This window comes from Panthera uncia, chromosome B4 (assembly GCF_023721935.1).
Source record: "Panthera uncia isolate 11264 chromosome B4, Puncia_PCG_1.0, whole genome shotgun sequence".
NCBI lineage: Eukaryota > Metazoa > Chordata > Mammalia > Carnivora > Felidae > Panthera > Panthera uncia.
In genome coordinates, this window is record NC_064809.1 from 12,444,454 (window position 1) to 12,468,873 (window position 24,420).

The window sequence follows — 24,420 nt, forward strand, 5'->3', positions numbered from 1 at the left end:
CAGAGGCGTGGGAAGCTACGACCTAATGAACGTCCTAGAAGTCCCCAGTTTCCTCTTTCAGGGTCATCGACTCAGACATTTTCCCCCCAGAGTTCAGTGCACTTGATAAATGCCGATGTATAAGACAGCCTAAAATGGTTCATGTTCCATTTTTAGAAAAAGAAAAAAGGCCCCTTGGAGAGTCATTTGCTACACTGCGAATCAACCCGAAGTCTTCCCATTTTTAACATTCACCAGATTTTATTCCAAACTTTTGGGAAGTGGACTCTCAGTGTTGCTCTGGTCTTTGATTTACGGGGATTTTTGAGATGATGTGTCTCTTTCCTACCACCTACACTGCTTATATCTGGGACGTTCAAATGATCTACTAAGAACACATTCTAAGATTTCTAGCAATATATCAAACAAGGAATTTGCTGCAAATAACAGCAACAACAGATTTAACCAAGACACCATAAAGCGAAGGAAGCAAAAATCAAATTTGATCAGAGGATTAGCAAAATCCACATGGGTTTGTTTCCCTTTAAAAAAACGAGGAAATACTTTTTCAGAAGATTCTCCTTAGGTTCAATGAGATGTCCATAATTTGCAGGACAAATCTGGGACACAGAGAAAATGCTTAGTGCGGCAGAATTCTTCCTGAACCCAGTGGTTTCGATGCACACGGCACTAAAACACAAAAGAGCGCTAAGCCCAGAAAGTCAAACCAGCAAGGAGCATTGTCCTGCAATTCAGGCGAGGCAACGTGATGCCTTTTCACTAACACTAATGCCTCCGTGTTTTATAAGGCTATCGTGAAGGTCAAGTTCCCCAGGGAGAGGGATTTCCTAAGTAAAAGAGCCCTACAGGTCCTCATTATCCGTAATTCCCAAATCCAAAAAGCTCTAAGAAACAGACATCTCTGTAACACCCTTGGTGGCAATCCTAACCTTTTTATAGGAGGCAACATTGGACCTTTCTCTGCCCCACTTGGTGCAAATATCCATGTTCTGGTGCAGGCACAGTAAGAGGTTAGGTTCCAGGATAGTGCCCCAGACACTATCACGGTGTTCAGGAACACCCTGAATTGCCCCCGTCTAAAATCTACAAATTTCAGAATTCAGAAACATTGCCGACACCCTAAAGCTTCAGACCTACACCGTGGATCTGTACGACTTTATTCAATGGTACAATGAATCTAGAAAACTCTAAGATTAATAAGGCAAGTTGTATATTTTTTTCTTCTTTGCTGATCTTTAAAAACCACGCAGGAAACAATTTCTTTCCTTTTCCTTCCTCCCCCCCTTTTTTTTTTTTTGTTTGTTTGTTTGTTTGTTTGTTTGAACCAAGTTCAAGTTCTGGTTACAACAAAGAAAATGAGGTGCTTGCCTATTTTCTCCCAATCACATGCTTTTTTTAAAAGTGCGTAGGGAGGGCTGGAAAAGCTAGTAGCTGGGATGTTGCCTGTAACACTTCTCCTATCGTTGTGTGAACATTCGCAGACACTGGCAACCTGAGGACCCGCTGAGACTTCTCCAGCATGGGATTCTGGATTCTGGGTTTGGATCATGGATAAACTGGCTACCCTCCATGGAGGGGGAAAATTGCCAACATTTATGAATTGTGTGCCTTTATTTTCTGATGCTAACTACCAATTTATCTGAGTACAGACTTCTTCCTTGACGAGTGAGTTTGGCTTCCTAGGGTGATGCAAAACGTTTTGTGAGTTTCTAACATAGTTGGGAACTTGCAAAATTCGAAACAAGTTTTTAAACATTTTAGAAGTCTACAATCGAGACAGTAATTACACGCAAATGAAACAAGCAGCAGCAACTGATTAACTTTCTACATCTCCCTTAGACTGGGAATCTTAATTTTGAAAAACTGACATAGTGTTATAGCCACGAGCCTTTCCGCTATTCACAAGGTCAACTCGAAATACCATATTGCTATTAAATAAATGCTTCACAAGAGAGGCAGCTGTCATAATACAAAATCTCCTCCTTACTTTATAGCTAAACGATTCCCATAGGACTTGAAGGATATCGTCCTACAAAATCCCCTGTCTGAATATTTTCCTATGCTCAGAAAATGTGATTTACACACTTGAAAAGCTCAGGAAAATGGAATTTTGTGCATAAAACAACGATTTATGTAACAATTTATAACTTTTCCACTTGAACATTTTGTTTCAAATTTTCACAGATTTTGTTCCTTTTCAAAAGGTCTTGCGGGCGTGAAATATTCCAGCTGCTTCTCGCTCAAAGTCCTTTCTTAAATCATGGGAAAACCATCACATACCCCTTCTCTCTCTCTCTCTCTCTCCCTCTCTCTTTTTGTGTGTGAAATAACATACGAGAATTACATACATTTAAATTATTCCCACAAAAACTCTCCTTTGGGCTGACAGATGTGTTTTAAGCTTAACAGAGGACTTTTCTACTAAGTTTCCAACAGGGACATTCGCAATCTGGGGTATTAAAGATACAATTCAAACTGGTAAAGATATCAGTTCTATTCTAAATGTTCACTATTCCAAACCCCACTGTCTGAGTATTTCTTAGTCTACCTAAAACTCTCAGCAAATCTATTTTGCTTACTATACGATCACCGCCAACTAGTTTCTTTCAAGACACCAATTAAAAAGTTGTAGGAAACGGGGCACCCTGGGTGGCTCAGTCGGTTAAGTGTCTGACTCTTGGTTTCGGCTCAGGTCATGATCTCACAGTTTCATGAGTTTGAGCCCCACATCGGGCTCTGCACTGGGCAGTACGGAGCCTGCTTGAGATTCTCTCTCTCCCCCTCACTCTCTGCCCCTCCCTCCCTCACTCCATTTCAAAAAGCATTAAATAATAATAATTATTATTATTTTAAGAGATAGAATTAGAAACCTGCAGGTTGATAAATCAGGACACAGCAAAATTTCTTACATACCACTGAACTCCGCTGGGCTAATAGTCTCTCACTTGGACCTGTGTTTAAGTTTGTGCAGATGTCATATAAACTGAACCCTAAGTACTCAATCACAGCGTCACTTCTTTTTCCGTGGCCGCTGTGTTTATTTTGGAACAGACAGAGCCTGCAGATGTAGGTTTTCCTTCCCCTGCCTCTCAGGCACATGACAGTTTCTGAACAGGTAAGCACCACGTGGCCCATGGACCTTTACATGAAATGCTCTTAACATCAGTCTTTTTCAGGTGCTGTTTGCTTACTGGTCCTGAGAAATGTTTTGCTGGTAGAATCCTGTTTTAATGATTAGCGTCAGTGCATCCGGTCCTCTATAACAAAGATATTTCCAGGGCCCAAGGGACGGCCCAGAGTAACAGAGCTTTACTGATCTGGTTTCAATTAAATCCTGTTAACGAAAAAATTCTATAGAACAGATGTTTTTTACTGGTCCCTGTTAATGTTTGGGTGGTTCTTTATACCAAAGGTAGTGTGACTCAGGCATTTATGTGTGCTGTTTGGCATAAAACATTTTTTTTTTAAATCAGTTCACTGATTTGGCAAAAAGTTTAAAATGATTTTTTTCCCCTCTTTTGGTGGCACCCTTCTTGAGAGTATCAAAAGGGTTGACAGAAAGTAAAGTGTGAAGTGATTCTCAACATCAGGAAGAGAGACTGGCTATGAGGGTTTTTTTTTTTTTTTTTTTTTTTTTTTTTTTTAATATATGAAATTTACTGTCAAATTGGTTTCCATACAACACCCAGTGCTCATCCCAAAAGGTGCCCGCTATGAGGGTTTTCAGTTAAGGTCCCCTTAGCGAAAAACACGAAAAATCAAGTTCTTGTGTGCAATGTAGCAATAAGTCTTCTGTGACATTAATATGTAACTGGGGCGCCTGGGAGGCTCAGTCGGCGAAGCGTCCAACTTTGACTCAGGTCATGATCTCAACAGCTTGTGAGTTCGAGTCCCGCGTCGGGCTCTGTGCCGACAGCTCCGAGCCCAGAGCCTGCTTCGGATTCTGCGTCTCCCTCTCTCTCTGCCCCTCCCCCACGTGTACTCTGTCTCTCTCTCTCTCTCTCAAAACTAAATAACACATTAAAAAAAATTGAATTACAATGTAACCATACAATTTGGATATCCTGTTCAGTTGATTAAACGAGGTGTTCCTGCACTGAACTTTTCGAGGAAGAGAATATTATTTTTTTCTATAATAACCCAAGGCTTTTCCCTTTAAATTTTTAAAATAGGAAATGTCAGTGTTCAGCACTCAAGCCCCTGCAGTGTTTCTGATGCATAAAGTATGGATAAATCACGGAAAATGCGTGTTAGCTGACGAGTGTCCAGGAGGGACGATCAAATGAGAACTTTTTGTTTTTAAACTGTGTTGATCCTTTTCAACCTAATATTTGCCTCTAGAGCTGGCAAGGATAGCAGGTCTTAGGCTATTCGATTGTTTTTAAGCAGAAATGCCAACTCTACATTTCCTGATTGTGGAAGGACATCCATTTTTGTACACACACAGACACCAGGAAGTGAAGAACGATTATCGTGCTGTGCTAAGGAAAATAATACAAGTGCGAAAATATTATTTTTCGATAAGGCTATTTCCCAAACCTTTAATGAGGGCTCACAAATCTGTCCACAATATGTTAGACTATGACATAGATTTCTTCCTGCCCCGGACAATACTTCTTATCGATCTCTATGTACCCCAGCCATTTCTTCTCAGCAACGCTCAACCCGACATCTCATGGTAAAGTCCAAGAAGATAAAGTGAGCATTTCCATTCACGGGAAAGAAAAGGGAGCTTGGGAAGAATAAGCCTTCAGGGGTCTGCTGGGCAAGACTGAGTCCAAAAGCAGAAACAGAAGAGCCTGGGAGGGGCAGGAGGAAGAAGAATTATGATTCCCTGTTGTCCGTATACAGTTCTCCTTCTGGTAAAGTACCTTAGTACTTTTGACTTCTCCCTTGTCCTTATACTTCAAGGAAACTGCTCCCATAATTTTTAGATGTGTAATATTCATTCCACTCAAATGTAGTTGTGTATGTTCCCTGACATGTAAATCTACAGAATAGTCACATCTGGAGCAAAACAGCCTTTCAGGAAGTTCGATTCGGTACCCTCTGGCTATGAAAAGGTTACTTTGTCTTTTGTGGGCGACCGTTAGTTAAAAAGGTTCTTTAATCCTCTAGATTCTAGAATATCCTAGATTTAAGCCCTGGACCATGCCGCAGTGTTCTGTGCGATCGAAGCAGACCTCTCATTTTATTGATGCTGTTCAGGAAAACAGATTCTATTGACGGGTATGTATACAAGTCAAAGCCTTTCAGTTAAATATAATGCACAGAACTTAATGCACAGTCCTGCATGAATTATTATTAATAGGCCGAACGTAACTCTACAATACTAAACTTCTCAGACTAGGACACCTAAAACGCCTAATGTTCAGCCACCAAACTAAATGTGCTCAACGTTAATGCTTTGGGGATTTCCCTGGGTATAGATGGGAAAAGGCACCAACAAGGAATTTAGAATGACCTTCTCTTATTCCAAAACGCCAGGTCACTCTTGCACACAGACCGTGGGCCTGCTGCAGATGACAGGTGTTGATTAGGGCACCGCACGGAACAGATCACCTCCACCTTCCGCCACGGGAGGTCTACCCTGGCACATAGAGTGACCTTTGGGATAAGGTGTCTGACCTCTCCCTCCCGTGAAGGCTGTTTCTCTCCCCAGACAGCTGGGGACAAACAAACCAAGAGGCAGCACTTTGACAAATGAAGCTAAACCAGGATCCTTTGTTTCTCTGAGCCCCACAAGGTAGCATTCCACAGGCTCATTAAGGGACCATGAATTACTGGGAGGCCAGGCCTACAACTTCCTCCTCCCTGGCAATCCCTGAGGCCAAACGTTCCCAGGATCTGTGGGGTCAGACGACTTCACAGTTCACGTTCCATCCTGTCAGGGTACTCTCAAAAATAAATAATATCTACAGCGGAGTTCGGGGCTGGTCAAAGAAAAGGGGGGAAGAGTATCTTTGGAGAATCGATTGCACCTGGGGTTGTTAAACTATTTTTCAAGGGATCAGAAGTCTTTGTAAGATATAAAGCTGCATTTATCAAAACCCCCAAATTCCAATACCAAATGAAGGGCATAAAAAAGTAACAACTGCAAAAAAAAAAAAAAAAAAAACCCCAAAAACCAAAAAACCCAAAAACAACAACAACAACAACAAAAAAACCACCAAACATAGTTTCTATATCCTCAAAATGTTTCATTCAACAAATTCACTGAATGGTTACTGGCCACCTATAATGTTTAAGGTCTCCTGCTAAGGCTGTAAAAAAGCCTTAGTTAAAAAAAAAAAAAATGACTACCTCTGCTTTATAGCAAGAACTTGGGAAGCCTAAACACAAGGGGCCTGGAAGTCTCCTTATGCAAATATTCAAACTGGGCTGAAGGGACTAATTTTAGAATCAGGGGTAAGCACACTGCAACCCACCAGCCCTCTGCTGGTTTCTGTATGGCCCATGAGCTAAGAATGGCTTTTATATTCTTTAAATGGTTAGAAAACAAACAATTCAAAAGAACAGTATTTCAGGATACAAGAAAATGTATACAAAATTCAAATTTCCAAGTCTATAAATAAAGTTTTATTGGAACACTGCTATACTCCTTTATTTACCTGCTGTCTACGGCTTCTTTTGCACTTACAAAGGGAGAGCTGAGTAATTATAGCAGAGACTCTATGGCCTGCAAAACCCAAGATTAGTTACCATCTGGCCCTTTACAGAAATGTTGGCTTACCGCCCCCCCACCTTTTTTTTAACATTTACTTATTTTTGAGAGACAGAGAGAGACAAAACACGAACAGGGGAGGGGCAGAGAGAGAGGGAGACACAGAATCGGAAGCAGGCTCCAGGCTCTGAGCTGCCAGCACAGAGCCCGACGCAGGGCTTGAACCCACGGACCGCGAGATCGTGACCTGAGCTGAAGTCAGACGCTTAACTGACTGAGCCACCCAGGCACCCTAAACTGACCCTTGTTTTAAATCATAAACTAGGTTTTTTGCTTTTGCTGAGATATCGGAATGAGAACATACACCTCAGGCTTTGTTACAAAGCTTTAAATTTTTTTTTTTTTTTAACGTTTTTTATTTATTTTTGGGACAGAGAGAGACAGAGCATGAACGGGGGAGGGGCAGAGAGAGAGGGAGACACAGAATCGGAAACAGGCTCCAGGCTCCGAGCCATCAGCCCAGAGCCTGACGCGGGGCTCGAACTCACGGACCGCGAGATCGTGACCTGGCTGAAGTCGGACGCTTAACCGACTGCGCCACCCAGGCGCCCCTACAAAGCTTTAGATATGCACATGGAGACCAAAGAGAAAACAGCAAAGGCTTCACAAACCAGGCCGCATGAACTTGACAAATCTAGACAAGTACAGGTAAGCCACCAACTGAAGTAGTTTAGATCAAATCTGCCAAAGCATGAGAAAACATACAAGTCCCATCATGGAGTAGAGTCAGGATTTGTGTTTCTTTAAAAAATTTTTTTAAATGTTTATCTATATTTGAGAGAGAGAGGCAGGGGGGAGCAGGGGAGGGGCATAGAGAGGGAGACACAGAATGTGAAGCAGGCTCCAGGCTCTGAGCTGTCAGCACAGAGCCCAGCGTGGGGCTCGAACTCACGGACCGTGAGATCATGACCTGAGCCGAAGGTGGATGGATACTCAACCAACTGAGCCACTCAGACAACCCAGATGTTAAAATCTTCCAATAAAGATTTAAAAACAAAAAAAAATTTAATGTTTATTTATTTTTGAAAGAGAGAGAGAGACAGAGTGCAAGCAGGGGAGGGGCAAACAGAGAGGGAGATACAGAATCCAAAGCAGGCTCCAGGCTCTGAGCTGTCAGCATAGAGCCCGACGTGGAGCTCGAACTCACAAACTGTGAGATCATGACCTCAGCCGAAGTCGGACGCTCAACTGACTGAGCCACCCAGGCGCCCCAGTGTTTCTTAATTTTAATACCAATTTTGCTTATTTCCTATTGATGAGTCAGAATGCTATGCCCAGACACTCTGTTTTCTTGTACATTTAGACCTTGATTCTAAAATATGGGCTATCCCAGACGTCTCTTGGGGAGTTCAAGAAAGCAGACTGCCTGGAATAATGTCTGTCTTTGAGCAGACAGTCCCGTTGGTGGATGTCCACAACTCCCTGCTCTGAGGGCTCCACTAATGATCATGAGAAAATGAGAGGCGATTCAACCACGCTGGTCAATGGGCAAAGCTTCAGGAAATGAACGGCACTGAGAAGCTGGCAGTTCCACAAGTTAATAACCAGTGCACAGTGTCCCCGGTGGTTAAGTGTTTACATTCTCTCCAATGGAATATCTAGAGAGGGAAGAAAAGTAGAAGTGGGGAACCGAGATACTTTCATGAAGGAAATCTCCCTATGGGATAGCATCTCGTCCTTTGGAGGAGCAGGAGACTAAAACGGAGAGAGAAAAAAAATGTCCACATTGCGGGATAATCTAAAGCCCTGTTCACACCAGAGTGGTGACTTCAGGCTCTAGGTTCCAGCTGACAGACCTCACTAGTGGCCATTTGTGACAGTGGGTGCTGATCTCTGCTTTAGTGATCTCTAGGCTTTTCATTTAGTACAGAATATCCTCCTTGCTGTTACTATGTTTCCTCTGCCCGATATGTCTGTTTCAATTGACAAGTTGAGAGGTGGCTCTCATCATTAACAGAGACACACACACACACAGACACATACATGCTCACGCTCTGTCTCTTTTAATTTTTTAAATAATTTTGTTTAACATTTATTTACTTTTGAGAGAGAGACAGAGCGTGAGCAGGGGAGGGGCAGAGAGAGAGGGAGACACAGAATCCGAAGCAGGCTCCAGGCTCTGAGCTGTCAGCACAGGGCCTGACACCGGGCTCGAACTCACGAACTGCAAAATCATGACCTGAGCCGAAGTCGGACACTCAACCGACTGAGCCATCCAGGCACTCCTCGTTAATATCTAACATTAAAGCACTGCCCTCCTACAAAGTACAGAAAGAATAGTTTCTTTTAATAAAGATTAACAGAGCACATTAAGAAAACAAACCCTTTTGTAAACTCACCTAGAAAAATCTCCCTTTGCCTCCTGTAGAAGAAAAAATTCAACGTCAATGAAACATTCCTGTACAGTGTTCCAGACTTTTAAATACATTCCACAGTCATGACCACTCCTCTACTGAGTAAGCTCAGCTTACTACTGCTGCTGTCCTATCTGCTATAGGAAGACAATGGGGAAAGGACCATGCATTTGCCACATGAATATGAGACACAAAATTAAACTTTAGAGAGTTATACACAAAGAAAGTGATTCATAACAACAAAATGCAAGTTTCTACCTCTGGACCCTGGTCTACCTTTTTCTGGATTAAGGATTCCGGATCTGAACATGTGTCTGGGTAGAACTGCTTAGTGTCTTATGTTACTTGTTTTGTATTGTGGGCTCTTTCCTGGTCATCCTAAGGAGGGGCCATGGAACCTTCATGGAATCTTGAATATAACAGTTGTTTAAGAAATCTTTGTGGAGGAAATAAATGAGTGCCGTTCTTCTAATTCATCTTGCCAGCGTTACTAAAACTGTCATTGCTGCCGATTTTCATTAATACCTCTTTCACCCATAAGTGAAAGGCCTGTCCTTTCCTTGTCTTTCCATAGGATGTGCAATGATTCTCTTGGCAGTTAAATCTTGCTATTTACTGGGCTTTCTCCAGAGTGGGGGAGGGCACTAACCCTGAAGAAAAGGGAGTTACTGAACGATCCTTGTTTCCCCCAGGCTCAAGTGATACACACAATTTTCCTTTGCAGAGAGACCCTGTCTTAAAATTCTGGAATGCCAGAAGCCTCTATTGACTGCCATGGTGTAGCTCCTTCCTATTAGTGTCATAAATAATTAAGATGACAAATAGGTAGTGAATATGGCAGCCTGCTGGGTGTGCTCAATCTTACTCCCGTCTCTACTGCGTATGGCTCTGGGACAGCCAGATGAGGACAGGACAACTCACCTGTAAAATATAGGAGGCTAATTCAAACACCACTTCACTGTCAACATCGATCAGCTCCTAGAGGGACAAACCAAAAAGAAAGGTAAGTTTGGTCCTTTAACAGGATTTCTGTAGGACATCTCCTAAAAAAAGACCCGCTCTCTTTTTTCTCAGCTGTTTCCCAGAATCTCAAACGCTCAGAGAATATCTCTGTGCCGAATTACTTGGCCCTAAATGATTCCCGACATTCTATTCGCAGCTTTTAGCCAGAGGCAGACCCCAGTGGTCCTGGATCTCCCCGGTCACCTCAAAGCTTTAAATCTTGATGAGAAATTAGGGAAATGTTACAAATCTGTGAATCTGATTCATCAGTGGCTTAAGGTTACTTGATAACCAATGGTGATTTCTTGGTGAACTTGACTTTGGGACCAGGAGTAAGGCTTTATGGAAAAGAAAAAAGTCATAATGGGATTGTGACTCTTTAAATTAAAGTTAAATAAAAATTAAAAATACAGTTTCTCATTGCAATGCCTTCATTGCTTTTATGCACTCAACAGTTCGATGCAGCAGCTGGCTACCATGGGGTCAGAGCAGGTACGGACCACTTTTCTCCTTGTAGAAAGTTCTACTGGTCAGCACTGCCACAGAGTCTAAGTTTAAAAACGCTTCTTTCCTATTACTTCTTCCCCTAAATATTTAATCATGATCTAAGGATATGGTCTTAAAAGTGTATAAACCTGTCCTTGGTTTTTGAAAAAAATCTCATATATGTATTTTTCAATATGCATATAGTTCATATCCATTTTCTAAGCAGCTTTTTGAGGTGTAACTGATACACAGAAAAAATTGCACATTTAATGTACACAATTTGATGACGTTGCACGTATGCAAACGTTGTGACCCCATCACTACGGTCAAGGTAATAAACATCCGTCGTCTCCAAGCCCAGTCCTTTGCTTTCACTGAGAACAGAAATCCAGAAATGTCAAGGGACTCTCCCCAAGTCACAAGGCCTTAGTGGCCGTGAAGAGACCAGAAACAATCCCCCAACCTCTTGTCCGGCAAGGGACCTCCCTGAGTGCGTGAGTGCCCCCGAGTCAACAGGGACTCGGGAGGTATCAGCTGGTGCTTGTCAGAATGGCTACCATTAAAAAGACAAGAAATAGCACGTGTTGGAGAGCAGGTGGAGAAGAGGGAACCCTCGTGCACTGGGGGGGGGGGGGTAAGCATAAACTGGTACAGCCACTGTGGAAAACAGAATGAAGGTTCCTCAAAAATTTAAAAATAGAACTATCGCAGATCATGTGATCCAGAAATTCCACTTCTGGCGACTGGTCCAAGGGAAATGAAACCAAGGCAAAAAGATGTCTGCACGCCTTGTTCGCTGCCGTGCTATTTACACCAGCCAGTTGTAAACATGGACACAGCCTGTGTCCATCAATGGGTGAATGGATAAAGAAAACGTTGTATAAGCACTGGGCATTGTATGTAAGTGACGAATCACTCAGTTCTGCCCTTGAAACCAGTGTTACACTATATGTTAACTAACTAGAAATTTATTTTATTTATTTACTAACTAGAATTTAAATAAGATTTTGAAAAAAAAAGTGTGGTATGTATGTGTGTGTGTGTGTGTGTGTGTGTGTGTAATGGAATATTACTCAGCCATAAAAAAGAATGAAATCTTGCCATTTGTCACAATATAGATAGATCTTGAGGGCATTATGCTAAGTGAGGTAAGTCAGACAGAGAAAGACAAGTACTGAATGATAGTGCTGATACACAGAATATAAAAGAAAGAAAGAAAATTCAAATTCATAGATACAGAGAACAGACTGGTTGTTGCGGGCGGTGGGGGTGGGGGGGGGGAAGGGTGAAAGGGGCCAAAAAGTAAAAGCTTTCAGTTTATAGAATAAGTCCTGAGGATATAATGTACAGCATTGTGACTATAGTCATTGTAGATTTGAAGGTTGCTAAGAGGTATAGTTACTGTATATTTGAAGGTTGCTAAGAGAAGCAGATCTTGGAACCTCTCAACACAAGGAAATAAATGTCTATGTGGACGGATGGTAATGTACAAATATCGGGCCATTATGTTGTACACGTGAAACTAATACAATATTATGTGTCAATTACATTTCGACTGAAAAAAAGTAAGGACTCGGTGTCAGCCAACATATTCTTGGGACCATATCTATCACTGAAGTTAGCCAAAACTAGAGTTATTTTTCACTTGAATTATAAACCGAACTCTGATTCATGGATTTTCTAATGAGTTTCTTTTGTGGTCCACAACTGGACCCTGGAATTCAAAACAATGCGCTCAAGCAAGCCTGTATCTTTCGAGGGAGGGATTTCATTTGGGCTCTTTCAAAAGGCTTAGTGATTTCAAAGACGGATAATAATATTTGCCACCGAACGACCTTACAAGTGTGGGCTAAGAGAACCAAGGAGACCATATGGAAGGATCGGGCACAATAATTCTTTATGCTTAACCAGCTGAGAGAGCTTTACGGCCGCTGTAATTGATATAGACTGTCAGGGTCGGGATACAGAGGAATGTGTGGAATTGCCGTTCTGGGATTACCAGATCCCATCAGAATGTAAATCATTTAACAATGTACAAATGATTTAACAGAAACACTGTCCAGGGTTTCCACAGTGGACCGCTTCCACATGCGCTACGTTCCTTTCCATTCCCACCGACTGACTTCCTGCACGCTCACGGGCGCTGGCCCCCGCACGCTCTGTGTGCTCTCCTGTCAAACATTTACACCCGTGTTGCAGCTAATGGTCAATGGTGGGCTAATCGTTAACATTCGAGGAGAGGCTTGTCTAGCGTGCGACTCAAAACCAGCCATCAGGAACAGCCCTTTTAAGTGTGAACACAAGCTTTTAGTTCATGATGTGACTCATCCGCTAAATGAAAATGTACCTGTAGGGGGAAGAAGGGTAGAGAAGGCAGAGGAAGGTCTTTCTTTGGCACTCCAGAGGTGGGATCTTTCTGCTCAGGCAGAGAAAATAAACTGACTGAGACCACAGAGAGGGCAGGCGAAAACCACACACTCTCCTGGGGTGCAGGGTTTTCCCTAGAAGAGGACGACAGGGGAAAGGAGGAGGGCACCCGCTTCACCTACTACTGAATAATGTGTTCGGCTTTCTCTGATCTTTTGAAGAATGCCCCGGAAAGACAAAACGTGACCGCCCGCAGGTGTGTGCGTGTGTGCTCAGAGCAGGGTTGGGGAGGATGGCCCGCTTCCTCCCACTCCGCATTGTTTTACCCCAGGTGACTCAGGAGCTCAAGGAAGAGGCCCGGGGTCATGTATCAGCAGCGTCACAGTTAACAATATTCTCAGAAAGATTTCCATCTGTGGGTCTCCAAGAGTTCCAAGTAAATAGCCCCACGAGAACCCCGGGCGGCAGGTGTGAGGTTCTCCAAAAGTGCCGAGAACTGGAGGACCTCTTCATGACCCCCGTGCTCCAAGGGACTTGGTGGCGGTCTTTACACAACCCTGGATCTTAACGAAAAGCATTCCTCCGTCGTCGGCAATGACAGAAATTCCAACTTTCGCGTGAGATTAATACGCTCAATATAACAGAAAACGTGGCTAACAACCATATGGGAGGCTGATAAGATTTCAGGGAGGACGATCCATGCCAGGTCCATCCAGAACAATCTGCAGAGCTCGCCCACCACTACCACCTCTCTCCTCACCACAAAATGGCTGAGGATTTTGGTTCTTGCCACCCTCCTTAAGATCACTTCTACTCTCACTAGAAAGTTCCAGGTTCTAGTTCCAACCCCCCACCCCCATCAGCTCCGGGACACTGAATAAATCACTGGGTCTCCTCCCGTTTCGTTTTCCTCCGTAGAAGGGGGCTAATGACTTCTTTTCCAATTATTTTACTGAGTTTGGTGAGGAAATGGAGGGTGATTTAGACACACTACAAATATCCTGTCTGTCTGTAGGATTTATTGGGGCTCACTGGTGCTTACAATCTGACCCCCACAGCGCTGCCTCTGTCCTTCAGCGTTGTTCGGCATTCACGGGAATCTTTAGTAAGACGTATTTTTCTAACGAGGAGAGAACATTATGCAAATGTGTCTCCATGTGTGTGTCTATCACCCAAGTGGTCCCGACCCGATGCCACATCCGGCCTCCCTGTGCCTGTGTAAGCACCCCGGCTCATTGCACAACTCATAATGGCTGCATGATGACGCCCCAGGCAAACAGGGGCTGGGGTGCAGGAAGGGACTGACGTGGTCTTGCACAACCGTCTTCCTTAGCCCTTTGCCAGTTTTTCATCAGTCAAGTTCCCTCCTGTTTGGCTAATGACCCACTGGCGTATGGGCCATTCATGCTGGGCCACTGTGCTCTGACTCTGTGGCACAGTGATTCCTTCTGCTTCTGGCCCGTATCGTGACCCCGGGGAGTCTCTCTCTTAGAGGTCACGAGAACCACCAAGATGGTGAGCCAGAGTGAAATTTGTCACTAGAATTGAAAACGAAAAGTCCCTCTCTGTCCTTCTTTCCTTCCACCCCCTGTCATAGGAATATACACACTAAACCTACAATCATCAAGTGAAAAGACAAGGAAGGGCTGGGATTCTGTAAGTCTGAGACTAATATTTATGTTGCTTCCTTTGTCCTGTGGGGCCTGACTGCGGGCTTTGTTTCTCTCATCTTCAGACAAGATGATACGATCTGTTCATTAGCAAAGCTCTTTGAAGATCTTGGATAAAGACCACTTACTTCAATTTCAACAAGAGTGATGGTGTTTAGCCCTACATAGCAAAGGCACCCCAAGGATGATTATTTAAATTTTAATAACTTGTGAACCTCCCAAACCTATGTGGACAGCTCAGGGAAGAAGGCGGGGCAAGACCGGCAGCCCACATAGAGCAGGAATTTTAAGTTTCTTTAGACATGATCCGCTCTCAGTGGGTACACTAGGCACCAGACTTGACCATTTCACAGGAGCTATGCAAATCCTTGCTCCCTGGGATTGGAAAGTAACTGATGAAAAACAATTTACTGAGCATTGTGTATGTGCCTAGTTTAGTGACAGTCATGGAAGGTGACCATAAAAATTCACTCTGAAGAATGCTCGTGCCAATTTGTCCTCCAGCCCAAAGAGTCCCACTGCAGCCCACCTTTAGATACAGACGATGGGTTGCTTCTTTAGCGATCACTGGCGGACAAGATAAGGGTTGAGAACAAGCACTTTGTTGTGACAATCATATTTAAGAGTGGGTAGTCAATCCCGTATTATCAATCGGAATCCTTTTTTAAAAATTAAAAAAGACGCTGACGTTTTGTGTCCTAGCACTTGTGGCCGGCAAGACTTTCAAAAATTATTGTGGTGATGACCTCTTGACAGCAATTTCCCTTCAGCAGTGGAGAGAAGGCAGGATTCTATCCTGCAGCCTGAAGGCGGGGCAAAAGCTGAGATCAGAATCCGCATCCACCCCATCACTCCCATTGGGTATGACAAGTCCACTGTCTCCCGTGGGGCTGGTCGATGGGCCTCTTCGGTTCGGCAGAGGAAGCCACATCCAAAGAGAGAGAAGACTGGAAAGAAAGCTTGGCAGGAGAGCTCTGCTTTCCTGTGTGATTTTCCACACAACATCAAGGGTAGACTTCCCATGGGAGTTTTCCACAAAAAAAGGCACACATTTGTAAGTGAGTTTTATCTATCCCCTGGTCATAAATTTCCTTTCCATCATCCACCTGTAATCGTGGCGACTTAAAACACATGAGAAATGCTGCTGAAGCATGTGGCTATGTGGGGTGTCAGGGACCCCCGCTCTGTACCTCCTCCTGTTCCCCTTAAAGTTCACAATTAGAACCCTGCTCTCTCATGACCATATTTTAATCCTCTGCTACTTGGATTGATTCTGACTGTATTTTCCTGCTATTTTTGTAGAAAATAGGGGGACCGTAAAGTGCAAAGCAAAAGGAAGTGAGAGAGAAACCCACAGGGTCAGGCCGTCGGCCTCCCGGTGAAGAAAGAGTGGAAGGCAGGAAGGTGGGGCTCCTAATTTGGGGAAAATGACAAACAGAACAAAACAAAACAAAACACTTTTCCTCACTTTTCTGCTATTAAAGAGATCAGAGGTTTGTTCTCTGGAGAAGACGCACAGGAAGCTGGAATGAGGTCCACCCAAAGTGCCAGGATCAGAAGGGAATCTGTACCCCAACTGGAGGTGTTTTCTCCCCGATCCTGGAGGTGGGGGACCCACCCAGGCAGGAAGTGGAGGACCAGACAGGAAGTAGAGGATGAGACAGGAAGTAGAGACCAGACAGGAAGTAGAGGATGAGCACTCAGACAGGAAGTGGGAAGATTCTCCCCTGGGGAGAATAAGGAGCCATGAGAAAGGTCATCCAAACACTGCCATTCAGGCTTCCTATTCAAAGAACCAGTCTGCCACTGGACCATTCCACAGGGACATCCACCAGTGGACCACCTCCACCTGGGTGCCTCACTCTTACCTACAGATGGACGGACCACGACCAACAGTCAACTGAAGAAAGTCTCCAATATGAAAGACAGAGACCAAAATAAATACATGGGGGGGGTGGGTGGGGGGAAGAACTAAAAAGAAACAGAAACGTCACAGAATATGCATAATTGACGTTGAAACAAAAGGAGTTCAAAAATAGTAAAGGATAATATAATTAAAATATATATATACATAAAGATCAGATAATATGAAGTCTTAAAAATTAGAAACATAGTATCAAAAGTTGAAAAGCCAATAGATGTTCAAGATAATACTGATCAAATCTTCTAGAAAGTAGAATAAAAAGACAGAGATGGAAAATAAGAGCTGCAAGGTATCAAAGCAGGAGGCTTTGCCCAGCATCTAATGAGCAAGAGTTCCACAAGGAGAGCACAGAGGAGACACCATCAAAAAAATAACACAGAAAAATCTCCCAGAATTAAAGAATACCAGTCTCCAGACTAAAAGTGCCCATCGAATACACAGCATCGTGGATTTACAAGGACCCATTTCAGGGCATAACATCCTAAAATTTCGGAGGAAGAGGAATAAAGAGGCAATCCTAAAAGATACCATTGGTGATGGTGAGAGAGGGAGAGGGTCCACATACAACGTATAGCACAGCAGACTTCCCCAGAGCAAACTCTGAAGCAACACCTTTGATATTCTGAGAGATGTGTTCATTTCCATATCCACTCAAACTATCAGTCAGATATAACATTAGAAGAGAGACTTTCCCAGATACGCAAGGACCCAAACATTGTACTTCCTATATGCACTTTCCCTGGATTTACTGGAGGATGTTCTCCAGTGAAACAGTGGCATAAAAGAAAACACAGGAAGACTTGGGATCCAGGAAACAGAGGACCCACTCCAGAGCTGAGTGGCGAACAGACAGGATGGGTAAGGGGGTCCTGTGCTGGGGGCTGTGGATGAGGCCAGGTCCAGACTGGAGTCAGAGGATGGAAGGTGACAGGGAGGTCCCAGGAAGCAACAGCAAAAACCCAACTCAAGAGAGGAATGGATGAATCACCCGAAGCGCTTGGAAATTAATGTGGGCATGCATCGGGAATCCGGAGGAGCTCTTGGGAAAAAAAATGATGGGTACATAGAAACTAAACAAGTAATAGCAAGGCAGTTATTACCTTTAGGTAAGACAAGTGGTTGTCTAAAAAAGGGAATCACAACCATAGAATGCTACCTGGATTAGTCATAATAATGTAATGCTAACGGCTGTAGCTTTTACCCAGAACTGTGCTTACCGCCATTTTGGGAAAATGGGGAATGGGAAAGTGTGGGTGGTTGTATACAACACCTTAATCTTCACCTGTCCCAACTGGAATTCAATAAATCCAAAATGGATAAATCAAGGAATAATGCCTCGTGCCAACTTACTTAGACATAGGCAAAAAAACAGAAGGAACGGCTAAAATTGTTGAAGGTGGTGGGCTTTTTTTCATAATAAGTCTCTTATTTAAAGCCATTCAAAGCCAGTCGGTTGGGCGTCCGACTTCAGCTCAAGTCATGATCTCATGGTTTGTGGGTTCGAGCCCCACGTCAGGGCTCTGTGCTGACAGCTCAGAGCCTGGAGCCTGTTTCAGATTCTGTGTCTCCCTCTCTCTCTCTGCCCCTCCCCTGCTCGTGCTCTATCTGTCTCTGTCTCTCAAAAATAAATAAACGTTAAAAAAAAATTTAAAGCCACTTGACTTTAAATTTTTTTTTAACATTTTTTATTTCTTGAGAGACAGAGACAGAATGCGAGTCGGGGAGGGGCAGAGAGAGAGAGAGAGAGAGAGAGGACAGAATCCAAGGCAGGCTCCAGGTTTATTTATCTGAACAATTGAGATTTCTGGTACCCTGCAGGGATCATTCCCTAAGAGACAGGGAGGGAGGTAATACCAATCTTGCGCTGGGTAAACCGAAGCCCCCGTCTATCAGCACCGCACTATGTCTATCAGCATCTGGCACTGCCCTCCGGGCTCCTCCAGGCCTCCAAAGTGCCAGAGGCGGCGTCGAGGGGCACACAGAAACTCTCAGCCAAGATGAACAACCCGCGTCTGGGTTCAAGCGAACAGTGCTACCACAGCGGGAGCTAGCTAGCTCATCACGTGCCTGGCCCAGTGCTAACCAACTACACTCCCGCTTCGTCTCGCTTCGGCTTCCCAACAAGGGGGTGGGTCGGGGCCTTTAATGTCCTTGTTCAACCAGAGAGGAGAATTCAGCCTGGGGACGCCACAGAAGGCGCGCACGTTCACTGCATTCACTGCGGGGCGCAGCTAGGACGGGAACCCAGGCGTGCGGGGCTCCAGATCGCAACTCCCAATGACACTCTGTGCGCGGCCTTCCCCCCGCGTTTGCATAGTTACAAGTGTGCAAAACTGGCCGCCCTGTCTGTTCCACCACTTCCGGTCCTTGGTCCTTGAGTAAGTCGCTTAACCTCCCGGACATCAGTTTCTTTCTCCGGAAAGCTAAAGATTCTGGGTCTATCTCACCCAGGAGGCTCACGTAAGATGATACGTGTGAACATTTCAAATAAGCCCCAAGTGGGGGGCACCTGGGTGGCTCAGTCGGTTAAGCGTCTGACTGGCTCGGGTCATGATCTCACGGTTCGTGGGTTCGAGCCCCGCGACGGGTGCTGTGCTGACAGCTCGGAGCCTGGAACCTGCCTCGGATTCTCTGTCTCCCTCTCTCTCTGCCCCTCCCCTGTTGACGCTCTGTCTCTGTCTCAAGAATAAATAAACATTTAAAAAAGATCAAATAAATAAGCCCGAAGTGCCAATTTCTGCAAACGAAAATGTTATTTCTGATGGACGGGAGGGAGACAGGCGGTCTTGTGACCCTACTTGGTCTCTGATAGAAACTTCAGGGAAGCCAGGCTCCAGTCCGGATCCTGAGAAGAGATAGCTGGGGTTCTGGATGGCAGAGAGCCGCCCAGGTGATAGGCTGGGGGACGCTGTGGGTGCCTTGGCCCCAAACGTGGCTGCACTGTTAACCCCACCTGAAGAACCTGGGGATTTGGTCTCCTGTTCTATTTTCCATTGATCCCAGAGTCTTTGAGCAGCATGGTATTCATAAGCACTGCAGCCTTCCGCTCCAGCTAAGCATCTGTATCTGGACTGAATCGAACACCTGCGAGAGAGAAACTTTCTCACCTTTACCCAGGTGTCTGTACAAGCACGGTCTGGGGCCAATTTTCCCGCCGGGTTGAACTGAGGAAATCAGTTCGGGGGACTGGCGCGTCCAGACATTCACTGCCCCAGGGTGCCACCTGGTGGACAATGCTCAACTTTTTATTCCTGAACTTTCTCCAAGGGCCTTCCCGTTCATTCAACAAAAACCCTCAGAGACTCTCTCAGTCTGTAAGCTACCTGAGGCCGGTATTATTATTTCCACGCTTTAATGAGAAAATGGGCTTAGAGAAAGGAAGGAATTTGCAAGTTCCTGGACCTGCGGTTAGTGTCTTTTTCCTCCATTCAGCGAAACCCCCAAATACTGTAGTCCGAGCGGTCTGGGCTTGAGCCAGTTTAAGTCCTGGCTCAGCAACTGTCACCAAGTGAGGTCCTTTCACACGACTGAATTTGATCCTTACCAGGCCCTCCATCACTGTGGACACCTGCATTTAGAGGGACTATTCTGTGCAATGAACGTGCTGACGTATTTCTAGAAGAAAAACGGATGGCTGATATACCAATCCAACTTGTGTGTGTGTGTGTGTCTGTGTGTGTGTGTTTTAATGTTCAGCGAGTTGTTGCAATCCCCCCAGATAGGGTTTGGTTAGACATGAAAACACAGGCGGTAGGATCTCCTCAGACTTCTCTGAGGACGGCCACTGAGCACTTTACGATGAGTGCACTTAGCTTTGAAGTTCTCTGTGGCTGCTAGGGCATTCTCCACTCTCGGGAGAGCCTGCCCTCTGGGGCTCAGCGCAGCCCAGCGGTTGAGCCCCACGATCTGGAGTCAGGCTGCCAGCTTCGGGCCCCCCAGCCAATGTTGCCATTTGGCAGATACGCGACCTCGGGCGAATCTCCTAACTTCCCTGTGCCTCACCTTCCTCACAGGGAAAACCTGGATAGAAAGTAGTATTTGCCTCAAAGTGTTGTGAAGGTTCAGCCGCACAACTTACAGAAAGCCCTCAGCACCCAGCATGCCATGGTGTGATATTCTCAAATATCAGCTTTCTCTGTGGTGGTTAATGAGCTGGCCTGAGGTGGTGCCCTGAAGGCTTCCTTCATGAGCACCAGTGTGAGTGTTCAAATACGTTCTCCCAGGAGAGGCTCTCAAGGTGTTCTGCAAGCCTCCTTCCCGAGGGAGGGGGTGTGTGCTAGAAATGTGTGTGGGCATTTTGGGTTATCCAATGAAAGGAAACACTACAAGCATGTGAACTTGATGCAGGGCGAGGGACTGTCCTACCCAGTTAAGAACTGTCTCCTGACTGGCGCCTGGGTGGCTCAGTTGGTTAAGCATCCGACTTCGGCTCAGGTCATGATCTCACGGTTCGTGGGTTCGAGCCCTGCATTGGGCTCCGTGCTGACAGCTCGGAGCCCGCTTCGGATTCTGTGTCTCCCCCTCTCTCTCTGCCCCTCCCCCGCTCATGCTCTGTCTCTCTCAAGAACAAATAAACTTAAAAAAAAATTAGAAAACAATATTACAAAGAAAGAATTGTCCCTTGAATAGCCATGTTTCTAAAGAAGATGTACAAATGGCCAACAAGCATCTGAAAAGATGCTCAGCATCTTTAGGGAATCATTAGGGAAATGCAAATCAAAATCGCAATGAGATACTGGCTAACACCCAGCAGGGTGGCTATTATTAAACCCCCCACACAAAATAACAAGTGTTGGTGAGGATGTGGAGAAACTGGGACCTTTATGCACTGTCGGTGGGAGTACAAATGGTGCCGTCACTGTGGAAAACAATATGGCAGCTCCTCAAAAAATGAAACGTACAATGACCATGTGATCCAGCAGTTCCACTTTTGGGTACACACCCGAAAAAACTAAAAGCAGGGACTTGAAGAGATATTTACAGGCCCACATTCACAGCAGCATTAAACACAATAGCCCAAAGGTGTGTAAGCGACCCAAGTGTCCATTGACGGATGAATGGATAAACAATATGTGGTCTATACGTACAACGGAATATCATTCAGCCTTAGAAAGAAAGGGAATTCTGACCTGTACTATAACGTGGATAAACCTTGAGGTCCTACTGCTGAGTGAAATGCACCAGTCACAGAAGAACAAACACTATAGGATCCTCTTACGTGACGTCCCTAGAGTAGTCCAATTCATAGAGGCAGAAAGTAGGATGGTGATGGCCAGGGGCTGGGGGGATGGGTAGATCGGGGAGTGAGCGTTTAGTGGGGACGGCGTTTCAGTTTTGCAAGATGCAAAGAGTTCTGGAGATGGATGGAGGCGATGGTTGCACGGCACTGTAAGTGGACTTAATATCACTGAACTGTATACTTACCAGTAATTACAATGATAAATTTTATGTGTATTTTAGCATCCTTAAAAAAAATCTGTCCAGCCTAAAGTGCCGATTGATGCAAATTGCATCACTGAGAGATGTTGCCAGAACATCTAAAAACGGTCAATACGTATGCATTTGGTTATAAGCAGCCCACTCATCCTTCGGAGACCGATCCGCGTGGACCCTGTGCATCTGCCCTCCCCGTCCACGTCTCCCCTTTGTCTCAGTTGCCAGGTTGAGGGACGAAGGCACACCTCCAAGGAGCCAAAGAGTGACAGGATCCAGAGGAGTCCCGTTATTAAACAGATAGTATTACTTCCATGACGTTCTCATTTATTTATACTAAGTCACTTATAAATTACGTCTACTAATCAATACAATCACATCGGGGCAGCAACTTGGGATTGCCAGCTCCAAATGCTACTCTCGGATTTCAGGGGGAAGCTGAGCGGGAAGAAAAAGTTCTTACCTTGTAGATACAGGACTTAGCATTCAGGAAGAAGAGCTCAATGGTGGCATTATCCTTTAGGTACGAGATGCTTTCTATGTAGAACCTGAAAGACAAGACTGCAAGTGAACCACAGAAGCAGCAACTGAGATCGACTGTTTTCTGAGCTACAGGATTGGATGTGAGGACCAAAACTCCCAATCCCTATGGAAAAGAAAAAGGTGTGATCAGTTTTCCCATGGTTCCTTTCTGAAAGAAAGCAGAGTGTTTCAAGCCCCCTTCTGGCACATTAGGACAGCTATGTCTGCCAACCTTCACCATGGTTCAAGGACCTGGGACAGCCATCAGCTTCCGAGAGTACAGATTAAATCTGACCATCTACTTTCTTTTTCCTGACCTGCTTTCCAATTTTTTAAATAATATTGTTTGTTTTCAGGGCACCTGGGTGGCTCAGTCGGTTGAGCATCTGACTCTTGATTTCAGTTCAGGTCATGATCCCAGGGTCATGGGACTGAGCTCTGCATCGGGCTCCACACTGAGCGTGGAATCTGCTTACAATTCTCTCTCTCTCCCTCTACCCGCCTGCCCCTCTCCTCTCCATGCGATCTCTCTCTCTCTCTAAAATAATTTTTAAAAATCAATTAAAAAATATTATTTGTTTTCAACATATTTTTTTTGTGCTAATCACTGTTGAGTTGGATTTCTTAAAGATAATTTCTTCTGCTCAGTTGAAGAAGGGGGGCCCTACTTCTCTCTGAAATGGTTACACTATGTCTCCCCAAAGGCAGTGAGGTGTGGTTTGATTTCTGTGTATCCCGAGAGCTGAGGCAAGGGTTGGGAACACTCTGATGTTAATGCACATTAAGCCAAATGAGATTGAATTTTTATCCAGATGAAGCTTATAGATTTTTTTCACGATGAAACATGCTGAAATTATTTATACATTTACTACACCTTTACACATCGACTTTGGAGTACATTAAATTACTTAGTTAGATAAGGCACTTGTATCTGTCTCAGGACCAGCTGCGTGCAGGGAATAGCTGTTGTGGTCACGGAGGCGGGGGATAGAATGCAGAGCCTTGCAGGGGAACAGGCCCCGCGTGGGGGTGACCACTCCTGTGGGGCACTGGATCCTTGCCTCCTGGAAACAGGGGCTACCCCGAGATGGCAGAAGGCAAAAGGAGGAGACAAGTGCTACGTTCGAGAACAGGGTTACAATGTGATGGAAAGAAACCTGGGGAGGAAATCAAGAGACCAGTGGCCTGGGCCCAGCACTGTAGGATTTAGGGCAGATCCCATAATCTCTCCGGGCTTCTGTGTTCCAGACTGTGATGGAAGATAGCAGGACCCAGTCAGTGGTTCTCCACCCAAGAAGTCTACCGCGGTCAGATGCTGGAAACTCCTCCAGATTCCCACAACAGCCAAAAGAACAAACCAACACCGTACGAGGCAAACAAAACCCATCCCTAGGCAAGGACGAGCCCACAGCCCACCAGTTGGCAACCCTCTTGTCTGTAGACTAATAACGCCTTCTACCGTTTTTCCAACACGTGCAGAGGCTGCCATGATTAACACCAGGCCGATCACTTTGGTTTGTGAGTGATTCCAGAGTAACTCCTGATATTAGCGGATACGTTCAATCAGTATTACCACCAAGTGAGAGTCTATAAAATGTTTGGAGATGACAGTATGGCCCCCATTCTTGCAAAGCCTGGGAATGAGGAGGCTGGTGGGTCTCTACCACCTGCTCTCTCCCTGAAAGAAAAAAAAAGAAGAAGAAGAGGGAAAAAAAGAAAAAAGAAAAGAGACAGCACCTTGCCTCCTGCTTTTGGAGCAGGTATTTGAGGTCATGGAGGTCTCGGCAAAGGGTCTGCTGCGGCCTGGGAGGAAGGCAAACTTTCGCTTCTCCACTAGCAGAGACTTGAAGCAGCAAACTCTAAGTCTTTCTTAAATTTTATTTATTTTATTTTATTTTATTTTATTTTATTTTATTTTATTTTATTTTATTTTATTTT

General features: G+C 44.8%; 1 protein-coding gene across 1 annotated transcript in view; it reads right to left on the reverse strand.

Annotated features, from left to right (window-relative positions):
- Positions 1–24,420, reverse strand: part of FRMD4A (FERM domain containing 4A) — a 168,522-nt gene that overhangs the window by 99,949 nt on the left and 44,153 nt on the right. Inside the window, exons 4-6 of the mRNA XM_049624448.1 lie at positions 22,424–22,508; positions 10,000–10,056; positions 9,064–9,086 (exon numbers count right to left, since the gene is read on the reverse strand). Of these exons, the coding sequence (XP_049480405.1) occupies positions 9,064–9,086; positions 10,000–10,056; positions 22,424–22,508 (165 nt within the window). The remainder of the gene's footprint in view (positions 1–9,063; positions 9,087–9,999; positions 10,057–22,423; positions 22,509–24,420) is intronic.